Source organism: Pundamilia nyererei, unplaced genomic scaffold (assembly GCF_000239375.1).
Source record: "Pundamilia nyererei isolate P.nyererei 1_Seehausen unplaced genomic scaffold, PunNye1.0 scaffold00065, whole genome shotgun sequence".
Lineage (NCBI taxonomy): Eukaryota > Metazoa > Chordata > Actinopteri > Cichliformes > Cichlidae > Pundamilia > Pundamilia nyererei.
The window spans coordinates 1,189,585-1,203,083 of NW_005187466.1; the positions used below are offsets into that span (position 1 = coordinate 1,189,585).

General features: G+C 38.3%; 3 protein-coding genes across 3 annotated transcripts in view; 2 read left to right on the forward strand and 1 right to left on the reverse strand.

The window, feature by feature from the left end:
* Positions 1-278: 278 nt before the first annotated feature.
* On the reverse strand, positions 279-4,689 carry dpcd (deleted in primary ciliary dyskinesia homolog (mouse)). The gene is made up of 6 exons (XM_005735759.2): positions 4,566-4,689; positions 2,515-2,595; positions 2,287-2,411; positions 2,077-2,210; positions 1,823-1,925; positions 279-1,321 (listed from the first exon to the last, which is right to left on the reverse strand). The coding sequence occupies exons 1-6, from the start codon at positions 4,627-4,629 to the stop codon at positions 1,217-1,219; spliced, it is 612 nt and encodes a 203-aa protein (XP_005735816.1). The 5' UTR covers positions 4,630-4,689; the 3' UTR covers positions 279-1,216.
* A 174-nt stretch (positions 4,690-4,863) lies between these two features.
* Positions 4,864-11,070, forward strand: poll (polymerase (DNA directed), lambda). The gene is made up of 9 exons (XM_005735760.1): positions 4,864-4,918; positions 6,082-6,225; positions 6,414-6,711; positions 6,905-7,013; positions 7,169-7,507; positions 7,645-7,818; positions 9,145-9,273; positions 9,928-10,096; positions 10,201-11,070. The coding sequence occupies exons 2-9, from the start codon at positions 6,111-6,113 to the stop codon at positions 10,560-10,562; spliced, it is 1,695 nt and encodes a 564-aa protein (XP_005735817.1). The 5' UTR covers positions 4,864-4,918; positions 6,082-6,110; the 3' UTR covers positions 10,563-11,070.
* Positions 11,071-11,441: 371 nt separating this feature from the next.
* Positions 11,442-13,499, forward strand: part of wbp1lb (WW domain binding protein 1-like b) — an 18,189-nt gene continuing 16,131 nt past the window's right edge. Inside the window, exon 1 of the mRNA XM_005735761.1 lies at positions 11,442-11,843. Within this exon, the coding sequence (XP_005735818.1) occupies positions 11,694-11,843 (150 nt within the window). The 5' untranslated portion in view covers positions 11,442-11,693. The remainder of the gene's footprint in view (positions 11,844-13,499) is intronic.

A 13,499-nucleotide genomic window follows, 5' to 3' on the forward strand; every position in this document is an offset into this window, starting at 1 on the left:
GTTTAATATAATCAGAATCAACATTTGGCACCAAGACCGAACTATCAAACGCTACGTACGAATTTATTTTTGTCATTTTGACAGTCAGGCCCCTCACAAGAATTTACAAAGCGACAGGGCCAGCTGGTTTTGAAATGTTTTCTTATATTCTTGTTCTTTCCATCTGGATGAAGACAAAGCACAATAGTGAGAGAGAGAGACCTGTGGTTTTGTCTCTGCTTTCTGCACTTGCTCTCTGGGTTTGGACAAGTGGTAAAAAATGCAAGGAATCACAGGGTTCAAACAATCTATATTTAAATGCCATTGTCTCCTTTAAACACACTACTTCTTTTGTTGTCCACTGTCTAAGTATTCCTCACCAGCCAACAATTTTTCAATTTTTCTTTAATTGAACTCGGATTAAAGAAAAAAAAATAGAGAAATACCCAACTTTAATAAACCTCATTCAGCGTACAGTATACACAAACATTTCAGTTTCTCAAAGATATAAAATCTCAGCTTCACATTCCTTCACGTTAAACAAACAAACAAACAAACACAAATTTCATAGAAATTTGAAATAAAGCTCTGCAAAAACAGTTGCATCTAATTCTTACTTATGTCTACGGCACTTTGGACATAGACCACTAAGTCAGAATCGCCTTCTCTTGTAAAGGGAAATGGTAACGCAAGTTTCAGTAATGGCTTTCAGGGTGGCCCACTACATACAAGGAACATGAGGGTATTCATTTAACACAAATGGGATGTCCTCGTAACTGTGACCTCGGAACGAACAGGGATGAAGCCTTGTGTGTTTTGAGTGTTTTACAAGGACATCAATGGAAGGAGGCCGGTAGGTTATGTGACCCCCCCAACAAAACTTCTCCACAGTAGGTTTGGTAAAAAGAAGCAAAAACAGATTCTGACATTATTTTTTGTCAGCCAAAGAATTTGGGTTAAAAATTAAACCACAAAGTTTTTAAATCTACTAATAATATATTTTACTAAATATCACTGTATCAAACATAAATGGCTGGACACATTTCCAGACATATAATTCCACCAAATTAATTAAGACAATTAGACATTAAGCTAAGGGACAAGGCACAGTGAATCTTAATGAAGGGATTAAGTACAGAAGAAATAAATGAGAGCTCATACGTGACTGGAAAATGATGCTGCGAGGTTCTGCTCTAAATGCAACCCAGAATTATTCCCTGGCTCCCACAGGCAGAATTCATTGGGTTTTGCAGTCGACGTCCCCGTCAGCACTCCCCTTCAGCTTTTTCAGCTCCTTCAGTAGCTCTTGTTCAAGGGTTAAGATCTCTTTGGGTTTCTCGTACTGGACAACAGAGAAAAAATAATAATAACAGATTTTATTTATGCATATTATTGAGTGTCTTCATAAAAAAGTCTGAAAAAATGAACACACAAAGTGATAGAAGCAATTATTGTGAGCACGAAAAATAAACGTGGGAAATAAAAAAAGAAAAGAAACAATTCTTCACTCTCATGATTGGCATATAGTGCTTAAACAATAAAGTGAAACTGTTCTTATGTCTCTTTGCAAAAGAGAGAGATACATTTTCTTTGAATGTGTGGACAAAAACATATTTTGTACATATATATTCTTTTAATAACAGTGCAGGTGTACTCGTTAAATAGATTCTCTTCGGGCTGGAGCAATTTTAACTTTATCATAAACTGATGATAAAATTGCATAAAATACACACACACACACACACACACATATACATACATACATACATACATACATACATACATATATACATACATACATACATATATATATATATATCAATTGCTGGTATGCAAAACTTACGCTAACAATTAAAGTGTTGTTGGCATGAGTGAAACTTAGCGCGGAGTTGTCTAATGGTAGCTGACTGCGGTCGAGATCAGGAATACTGAACTTCTTGTAATACCTGGGAAGACATGGGAAGGATGTCACAAAGCTGAACTGTCGGGACAAACGTATTGTAAACAGTGCCATCTATAGGGAGAATGCAGGGACTTCAATGCAACCAGTGAACAAAACAGAAATAGGTGCACAGATGTGTTCTCATGCATATTTACTTTTTGTTTGAGGTTTTGATGATGATGCATCTCTCAGAGTGATCCACTGAAACACTAAAAACATCTTTGGGGTAGGAAAGGTTGCGGATCCTCCACTGAAAGCTGGTCTTTGTGTCTTTACGCATGAATATGGGCTGCGCAAACAAAATGAAGACGAACTTCACAAATGTAAGTCAAAAGTAGAGATCTAATTAAAACGTTAACACCTACATTTGAGCTGTTCTCTTTGATCATATCAGACTCCAAAGATGCAACAGGACCTGCAAGGGGCTCCCCAACCTCCACCAGCCACAAGCCCTGAACTCCAAGCGTGCTTTTATGGCGCCATTTTCTCACTGAAATGTATCAAATGCTTTATGAGACACAAACTGATCCAATGCATGAAACTGTAGAAATTAACACCATTCAGCTGTGTATAACTCAAAACATGTGGCTTACCGAGGAGCTCATCTGTTTTTAAGTCATATTCTTCTGCCATTTCTTTTCCATCTGTGAAGAGATAGTGGATCTTCCTTTTTCCTGCACAAAAAAGAAGTCAAATTTGAGCCATATAAACAGATATGCATCAATTGCAAAGCTCTAGGCAAATACCAATGCTGCAAAACAGTTGTCCCAATAGCTGATTTAGATCTTTGTTTTTCAGTCAGTTTATTTTGTTGTTTATTCTTTATTATTTATTTCCAACTATTGTACCAGGAACACCAATATATTAAATCTAAATAAATAATTGACCTGTTTTAAAAAAAAAAAAATCAGCTCTTCATCACACTGATTTGTGATACTGATTTTTAGTCAAAAGAACCAATATCAACAGATACCGACATTCAGCCAACATACAGGCAAATTCCTAAGTATTAGTAAACAAATTACTCTCTACTCACTACAACAACAGAAATCATGCCAAACCCAACTAAATTAAGTCCTTACCCAGCACCAATTTTGATCATTGTCATGATATATGTAAAATATACTCTCACTGGCCACTCCATAGGTACACCTGCCTTTCAATGTCAATATCCAATCAGTTAATCACATGGCAGCAGCTCGGTGTATTTAAGCATGTAGACATGGTCAAGATGAGTTGCTGAAGTTCAAACCTAGCTTCACAATGAGGAAGAAAGGTGATTTAAGTGACTTGAAAGTCGCACGGTTATCTGTGCCAGACAGGCTGATCTGAGCATTTTCACAAACTGCTGATCTACTGGGATTTTCTCACACATACATTTCTAGGGTTTAGAGAGAATCCAGAGAAAATATCCAGTGAGCAGCAGTTCTCAGCATTAAAATGGCTTGTTGATGCCCGAGGTTAGAAGAGAATAGCCAAGCAGGTCACAGTAACTCAAATGACCACTTGTTACGACCAACATATTCAGAAGAACATCTCTGAACACAGCATGTTGAAACTTGCAGAAGACCATGGTGCATGTCATTCTTGTAAGAACAAGACACTGTGGTTACAATCCATACAGACTCAGAAAAATTGGACAAGAGAGGATTGAGGTTCAGATTAGGGCAGTGTAATTCGGATAACAGAAACAGAATGTGGGTTCAAACGCATGAAAGCATAGAAGCATCATGCCCTGTATCAACGGTTTGTGCTGCAGGTGGTGGGGTAATGTTGTAGGGGATATTTTCCTTGTATACTTTGGGCCCTTTGGTACCAACTGAGCATCATTTAAAAGCAGACTGTTGTTGCTGACCGTGTCCATCTCTTTGTAACAATGCTGCATCCTCTGATGTCTGTTTCCAGCAGGATAACACATCATGTCATAAACCTCAGGTAATCTCATATTGGTTTCTTGAACGTGATAATGAGTTCACTGTACTAAAATGGCTTTTACAGTGACCAGATCTCAGTCCAATAGACCACCTAAGGGATGTGATAGAACCTCATGGATGTGCAGTCAGCAAAACTGCACAACTGTGCGATGCTCTCATGTAAATATGGACCCAGATCTTTAAGAACTGCTTTTAGCACTTTATGTAATCTGTGGCATGAAGAATTGAGGCAGTTCTGCCAGTAAGGGGGTAAGGGGAAGTATCCGGTGTGTGTATATTTTCCTTACAAATTTAGGATCAAACCGTAATTTACAAATAAGAACAACAGGCTTAAATAGTCAAGCCTGTGAACTCACTTAAGAAAGAGAAGTAACAATGTGCGCAGTGCAAATGCCTGACTAGCTTGCCGTTGACATCTAGAGAAAAGCACATATTTACTTTGGACATATTATCTTAATTTTTTACAATTTGGAGCCTAGCTGTTTTACTAAAAAGACACCCATTTCTTGTAATTTTAAAGCAAAAACAACCTCAATGGAGTTCAATACCATCTGTACCACCTCTTGTTACCTACTTATATTACATGTTAGCGGTACCGCTGTGTGCGAAGTTGAGATGACTGAGTTAAAATGCTTAAAATGAAAGTAATTCTGGGGGAACGAGAAAAACAGGTCTCTGTATTAAAAACACATTTTACTTCTTGCACTTACCATCATGTATTAAAGCCGTTTTCTTTGACGATTTTAGGATATCACTCCAGCTCTGCACAGCCATGTTTCAAACAAATGTTTCTATAGAGCCACTTCCGGATTCAACCCGTAACCAAAGCAACCGCGATAAGTACATTAAGCAAATTACAAAAGTATTTATATAATAGGTCAAAAATTATCAATGAATTTACTGGAATCAATTATTTTTTTCAATCAAAACATAATATGTCACTTCGGGGATTATGATACATTTTAACAAAATTTAAATACTCGATGAACCGGAAGTAAAACGTTTAAATTGAACGTTGTCCGTCTTTTGACGTTCCTGTATGTATGGTTCCATGCGATCAGGGGTAAGATCCAAAACATTAGAGTTTCAAGCGTTTAAAACAACTTTAAACATGCACTTATGCAGGGAAACTTTAGATTTTTTTTATTTAGTTTATATATATTGAGATAATACTACAATTGTAATAATCTAAATACTGATTTCTTGGCTATTGCTAACGTCAGCTTCAGCTAAAGATAGTGTACGGTTTGCAGACTATCTGTCAAGAGTATCCATTGTACAGAGAGTAGTTTTAAAGCAGTAACTGTAAGAAAAATTTATTTTCGTAGTAGGGGTTAAGAAAATTGAAACACCAGTCAAATAGCAGTAGTGTAACGCGACAAAGTACTGGGGCACAGATGTCTTCTCACTGGAGTATTATATGCTACTTTGCATTTCAGAGTGAAGCATTGTACTGTACAAAATCTATGTGAGATTATAATGCTATTAAACTGCTACATAGCTGAAAGTTCATCCTACCAAACCCTTAAGCGTAACCCTTTAAATGTGTCTCACACACCAATGCATCATTAAGATTTCTTTAACAAAAAGTTCTGACCAGAATAAGATTTAAAATTTCTGCATCCTGTTATATGAAGCAATATTTGTTTTCTTTCAGACACATGAAAATCTGAATAGATTTCCCTAACATTTTTGTGTAGTTATGTGCAGTATACACTCTGCCTGACTCTAAAGGGTTGTTGTTTGTGGGATTCCAAACAAGTGTGCTGTCAACGAGGAAGTTGCAGAGTGTCCTCTGGAGAACAAACGACACACTATCATCACTCATGAGTGAAGGGTGCTTTTAAAGTGTCTTCTTCTGAAATGATCATTTATTGGCTTTTATAAATGCCAGTACTGATAACTCAGACAGCAGGCTTTGTGAAATGTGTACCATCAAACTAATTGCTCTAAAATTGCTGTTAAATTCAAAATATTAGAAAATTACTTTAATGTCTCTCATAATTGCAACATTTTTAGATGGGTTATACATTCCACTAAAGGACATGTTAAGGGGACAATAAATTACTTGACATTTCCACACACTAAATTAAGTCCATTTTCTCATGTCAGCAAACTGGACTGAATCACTGTTAAAATTATTTTACTTTACTTTTTTTCCAAATACTGTATGTGTTTGTTTCCCAGCTTTAGACTGCAGTGTTATAATTCTCTCTTACGTCACAGGCCACTTGCTCCTCCTATCACCAGAAAAGATGGAGCCTCGTCATGGTATCATGAAAGCTTTTTCTAAAGTCAAAAGGGCAAAAGTGCTACAGGGGAAGGATGCACCCCCACTGAAGAAGACAGCAGATGACTGTGATGTCACAGGTGGTTACAGTGTTTGCACGCATGCGTCCACATTACAGAAAGAGTGATTTTTTTATTATTATTTTTTAAATGGAGCACAACATAGAAAAAATATAAATAAGGCTGCATTACATTAAGAAAGAAATGAATACTGTGCCAGAATGCAAAATATTTGTTTACTGGGATTGTTTTAACATTTTCTGCCTCAGGAAACACTTTTAATGGAGTGACGGTGTACCTTCTGCCTGCTGGAATAGGAAATGCCAGATGCCAGATTTTCCAAAGACAAATTCAGCAGAATGGGGGACGAACAGAGAGTTCACTGTGTCCCGGTGTCACTCATGTTGTTGTGGACGACAACGTGGACAGCGAAAGGGCTCTGCGCCTGCTGAAAGTAAATTGTATGCCCTCTGGAGTCCAACTGGTAAAATGTACCTGGCTGAGCTTGTGCATTAGTGAGAAACAGCTGCTAGATATAGCCAGCTACAGCCTTCTTTCACCCAAGAGGTTTGTGATCTAAAAATGCTTTCTTTGAAAGTTAAAGGTAAAATTGTACTCCTGCTGCATGAATATCCCAAGATATTCTCACAAACATTAGAAAATGTGTATCGGCTTATTTGTACTTTACATTTACCTCGTTGACAGTAATATATGTTTTAAGCTTTGTATTGTAATGACATTTTATGTTCTATCCACTTAGTGACTCTGAAACAAAGCACGAAGAAATTAAAAAAGAGTCACTAAATATCAAACCTGATGCAGAAACTCTGATCGAGCCAGTGACTGATCAAGAGGAGAACACAGAAATGGTAAACTTCCAGATCATGTTGAAAACATTGTTTTGCAGCTTCTTGGTGCATTTCAGTCTTTCAGTTAGTAATCATTTGGAGCAGTCAGGGGAAAAAGTTTAGACCCCAAACGCAAGAAACAGAAACAGTTATTTAACATTACATCCTGCCCTCAGACAGTCCCAGACAGCAAAGAGGAAGTGCGGGGAGAAGAAGACGGCGTCTCTCAGAGTGATCTGGAAGCTCTCATCACTGGCCAGCACCCCAAAGAGGAGACTCCTGGCCCCAGCCTCTCCCTTGGTCCAGATACTGCTGCTCAGAAGCCAGTATCGGGGAAGTGGGTCTGTGCCCAGTCCTCTCAGTCCAAAAGTAATAACTTCAACAAGCACATCACAGACAAACTTGAATTGCTGGCCAAGGCCTACACGCATCAGGGGGACAAGTGGAGGGCGCTGGGCTACTCCAAGGCTGTCAACGCACTGAAAAGCTACCATAAACCCGTTACATCATATCAGGTAGCCTTACCCAGATACTTTAAATGCAATGTTTAAATTGCTGATTACCTGCATATGTCATTGTGTACTGTAAGTTTTATCTTCTTTTTTTTTTTTTTTTTTTTTTTTTTAATGACATTTTTTCCCATTGGTCTCAGGAAGCTTGTCAGATCCCAGGAATAGGAAAACGCATGGCTGACAAAATTGAAGAGATTATGGAGAGCGGTCATTTGCGGAAGCTTGATCACATCGGTGAGGCTGTGCCAGTGCTGGAGCTTTTCATGAACATCTGGGGTGCTGGAACTAAAACTGCACAACTGTGGTACCAACAGGTGAAAACTCACATATTAGTATAGGAGATTGAAGTACAAAGATTGTACCCCGCACAAAAAGTTGTTAGTGAATTATGTTGTCTGTGTCTTTTCTGTCTTACAATATGTTTTACAACACAGTGATATGATATTGACTTCTATTTCATGAAATATAAGGTAACAGAAAGGCATTTAAGATTGAAATTTTGGGCTATAGCCTGAAAAATGAAACAACCTGACTGATATGGTGCTAAAATTTCTGCCGCACTGGTATTGCTGCACATATTGACTGATTGCAGTGCAGAACTACAGAAGATTTAAGATAATGTAAAAACAGTGTTGCCATTAGACAGTTTGTCTACAAAGAGCTTTGGAATTTATTTTTCAACAACACAGTCATTGCATTTTCTCATAAATCTGTTAATAAAATAACAAATTCTGGTGAAAATGTGAGCTACAATATGTATTGTTATACCATTATTGGGTTTTCTAAACTGTAAAATTACTCAATTATGAGATGTCAGTTTTACTACGCCAAAGTTCTTTTAAAAATTCTCCCTGGCTATACTCTGGACTCTGTATAATTAGCAGCTTCAGTCAAATGAAATCCGTATCATTTTACTCCTCCATACGATATTTATTAAAGGTACAGCTGTGACTAGGAATTCAAGTGGGTTCATCCTAAACTCTGATGTAACAGTACAGTGGGTTGAAATTAGTTACTAAGAAATAAGTCATAGATTCAATTGTGAGCTTATTTTCTTTGTGGACAAGCTGCATGCTGCTGTGGCACCGAGGTTAACCGTTCTTTCTGGATTCAGCCAGCAATCCACAAATATTAAATAAATGAAGTGATATTTAAATAGGAAATAACAGATAGCCTCAAGGACACATCGTATTTAGATCCACTGTCTGATCTAACATGTATTCTGACATTGCCTGTAAGTTTGAAGTTTCTTCTTTATCAAAACAACTGAATGCAACTGTTGTTCACTATCTTGCTTACCGCTAATACGTTTACTAAACTACAGCATTTTGATCTGACTGAGGGGGAAAAAACAGTTGTATCCAGGTGAGACCATGTGATGGCTTATCTGCTTCCATGACTTCAGCTGGAAGGTGTGCCAGGCTTCAAAATAATATCAGATTTAATGACTCATGAATCAGTTTTACCGGAACAAGGTTCCAGGAAACACTGAATCTCAAGCCACTTTCATTCTTGGCTGTGAATGTCTTTAATTTTATTCTAGTTTATTCTAATTTTATTAATAATTAGAATTTTTAAAAATCAGTAAGCAAATGCCAACATAACAGTTTTTTTCTTAAAAATGTCATTTTGCCTTTCAGGGATTTCGTACTTTGGAGGATATCCATACAAAAGCCCACCTGACAAACACTCAGAAAATAGGACTCAAGCACTACAATGACTTTCTAGACCGAATGCCCAGAGAAGAAGCAGGAGCCATAGAAAAAGTGGTAATGCATCTTCATCTGTCACATTAAGAGCATGTATAATTTAGTGATGATGACTGAAATATCTTTATTTCTTTCACCACTCTAATATGTTTAGTCAAGTTTAAACAGAGTTGAGATATCTGAATAAGATTTGCTTCTTTAACCATCAGAAATGTAGAAAGAGGGTCTGAAGAAGGAAAAAGCTTGTGTCAGCTTTCCTTGACTGCTTGATGATGGAAAAACCAGACTGCCTTTTCACGAAGTAGAGCATCCCAAAGGGGAAAAGTAAATCCTTAAACTTGCTGCATCTTAAGTTAGCCAGATACCTGTTCGCTCCAGAGCGTTAAGTACAACGCTAGTTGTTTTCATATTGTATTACTTAGATTTTCTTTTTCCTACAAAGCTGCCAGATAGAGCGTGCATATTAGATAGATGGCTAAAGCATGTGTGCTCCCTTGAGCTTGTCAAAATTATATGCGATGCCTTAGCAAGGCTACCTCCCAGCATTTGGCTGGGAACAGGTAAAAACTTTCTTTTTGTGCCAGTAAACATACAAAAACAAGCAAATGTGAAAAAAACAACACACAAAAATATCAGCATGCCAATAAGAAGTGGAATGTTTTTGCAGGTAACAGTGTTTGTGCTTTATTAACGGTCTTTTCCATGCATGTGCAGGTGAGGGATGCTGCACAAGCCATCGACCCTGGCCTAGTGGCAATAGCATGTGGCTCCTATCGTCGGGGAAAAGCCACATGTGGAGATGTTGATGTACTTATATCTCACCCTGATGGCAGGTCCCACAGGGGCATTTTTACTAAAGTCTTACAGACACTCCGTGACAGTGGTAAGCATCATTTTTGTTGATGGGAAAAACTTAAGCATGTATTTTATTTATTTATTTATTTATTTAAATAAAAATCTCTTTATTTCTGACCTGTTTACTTTAAGGGTTTTTAACTGATGACCTGGTGAGCCACGAGGAGAACGGTGAGCAGAAGAAATACATGGGTGTGTGTCGTTTGCTGGGGCATGACCAACGCCATCGCAGGCTGGATATCATCATAGTGCCCTACAATGAGTTTGCTTGTGCTCTGATGTATTTCACTGGTTCGGCACACTTTAACCGTTCAATGAGAGCCTTGGCAAAGACAAAAAGAATGAGCCTATCAGAGCACTCACTGAACAAAGATGTGGTACGTCAAGGAAGTCTGAAGGTGCATGGTGGCACTCCACTTCCCACACTGACAGAGAAGGATGTTTTTAGCCTTTTGGACATACCCTACAGAGATCCCCATGAAAGGGACTGGTGATGATTTGACGATTAGCTTATGGTTTTATAGAAAAATAATTATGATGATAAGGAATAATGATTATTGGACTCAAACAATTTTAAGTATATTTTACAGGTCCTTAGATTATACAAGAGCCCTATTTGACTTGGATGCTAATTCATATTTTGCAAATTAAAGAATAGTGGTAGTCCAAACTTATAAAAAGCTAAAGCTTGTTTGTTGCCTGTGTTTAGCTCCAAAATGTCTGTGGCTACTGCACAAAATTGAATATTCTTGTTTGAACCAGGAGTGATTTTTGGTGTGAGGTGGCAGTGGTAACTTAAAAGTGTGAAATTTAAACAACAACGGTGATCTAATACTGGCAGAAGAGGTTTTAGAGGCTTGTAAATTCAGAAAAAAATGTGGGATAAGTGCCACTAAGTGAGTGAAGTGACCTTCAGTTCATGTCAGGAGGATGTTGAATGTTTTAAGTATTTTTTTTAAATATTACAGATGATAACAGAATGTAATAAAAGATTACACGACTTGTTTGTCTGTCTTTCTTTCTTTAACATATATATTTATTTATTTTAGAACTAAGAAGTCCTGGTTAGAGTATTCACTAGTTAAGTGTTGTAGAGTTTTTGAACTTTGTTACAACGTAGAACCTCTCTCCCATCACTTTTATCACTTCAAAAAGGCCAAATAAAGGAAACGACTAACAAAAACACAGACGTTTTTATTTTGCTGTTGAGAAGAACTTGGCTGTTCCGAAGGTATGTTCCCACGAAACTGAGACGTTAACCCAGGATCATAACAACCCCATGCACGGGAGACGCACCGATTAGTGATTGGCCAGACCATCTGGCTGGGACTGTCCAATCGCTGGTCAATCCGCAAAACCAGTTATGATCCACGGCACCGAACGCCCATCACGTTGCGCACATGCAACTTATAGAGGTGACCACGCCACACCCAGCTGACCGAAGCGGAGTGCCTGAGCTAGGGAACGGCTTGTATAACAGCTGTATCAGTCAGTGGCACCGACAGCAACCAGTTGCGTTAGCATCGTTTTTTTGTAATGCCCAATAAGCAAAGGAGGCGGTGCTTACAGCGGCCTCGCAACGCGATACGGGCCGAGAAATACTTAAAGATAGTCGAACACAGTTTATGAAAACAAGTGTTTTGCATGCCTATGTTTCTGTTGTAGTCAGAGCCCCCTTTGGAGGAATGAGAGGCGAATGTTCGGGTCTTAAAATGGGATTGTTTTTGCACGCTGTTGGCTCTGTCACCCCCACCGAGTCCGCAGCAGCCGACACGGTAAGGTTGCTCACTCAAAAACAAGGCTTTCTCAGCTAGCTAGCTAGATACCGGGCTAAGGTAGACGACTATCCGAATAGGGAATTTTTATTCTGCTTTATAACAAGCTCGCCTAGTCTTTGATACATTTTTAAAAATCTGCTGTCGTTGATATTTGCCTGCTGCAACTCTTACCGTGTTGTCAGGAAATACGTTAGCTGCCTGTTTGCTAGCTAACTTCGGCTGCTAGCTTCGGCAGCTAACGCACCGTTGAAGTAAAAAACACAAAGATCAGTGAGTCAGGGCCTTGGTCTGTTTTCTTTATGATAGGCGGTTGACATTTTAGCCAGAAGTGAGTAGCACGATTAGCAAAAGCAGTTCTTCATGCCTGACTGCTGCCATAGCAGTAAACAGAACAAAATCGTCTGACTTGGACCAAGAGCGGTGTAGTTACCAGCAACATAAAAATAGCTCGTATGAACTTCACTCTGTAATTAATTTGTGTCGAAGAGCTATATATTATTATCACTGTCTTGGCTTCGTGGTAGTCTGCTCCCATTATTTCAGTCTTTGGGCCTTGATGTTTTCCTTTTACAAAAATGAATGTAAAACATTGGGAGTAGCTTCGTGAACAGAACAGAACTGGATTCTTAAGTTTCTTCGTTTTTACGTAAACAGTGATGTACAGTTTTAACACATACAGTATAAAATCGGCAGTGATTTTTTTTTAAAATTACATGAACATACATGAACTGTATATCCTCAATAAGAAGGCTTATTACTCTAAAGGGGGTCAGGGGTGATGTTTTAAATGCATTAGTCCTTGTTCTAGATTACATTAATGGTACTTTCCCCCCACTTCTGGAGGCATGCTGTATTAAACCATATTGTTGTATTTTCTGTGACACACAACATATTTGGAAACAAAATTGGCCTTGAACATATGACTTTTCAGTGGTAAGATAAAAACGTAAAGAGAACACTTGGTGTGTTGGGACGCCAAAGCTGAGGTCTATAATGCATTGCATAGTGTCATGGACACACCAGAAATGCATCTTCACGAGCTTGAACTGAACTGCATTTGGTAGCTGTTCGCTGCAACTTTCAAACAAAGTCCAAAGAGATCTAGATACAAGTGTAGGAGGACATCATTGGGCTGTAAAATCAAAATAAAACTATTCTAGAGACAGCAAAAACTGAAGGAGTGGCCAAATCAACAGTTCATTCTTAAGAAGAAGGAATGCACCAGCCAGCTCAGCAACCCCAGAAGAAATGAAAGACCACAGAAAATGACTAAAGCGGGTGATTGTAGTACTCTTTGTGCTGGCCAGGATATGCCGTTAAAAACATCTAGACATGGAGGAAGGTGTATTATTGTCAAAGTCTACAATCCAGAACATGATGGCCAGATTTGGTTTGACAAGCACCTGTCCAGTAATGAAAAAAGAATAGAAAAAACACTGGAAAGATTAAACCAAGATTAACTTCTACCACAATAATGGGAAGGCAGACGTGGTGAAAGAGGTTCATTATCTGAAACTTACAATATTATCTGTCAAATGGTGTGGAGGCCACTGTCAGCATGTATGGCTGCAAGTGGAGCTGGGTTACTAGTTTTTATTAATGATATCACTGCTGATAGACGTATCATGATGAATTCGGAAGTTTACAACACTA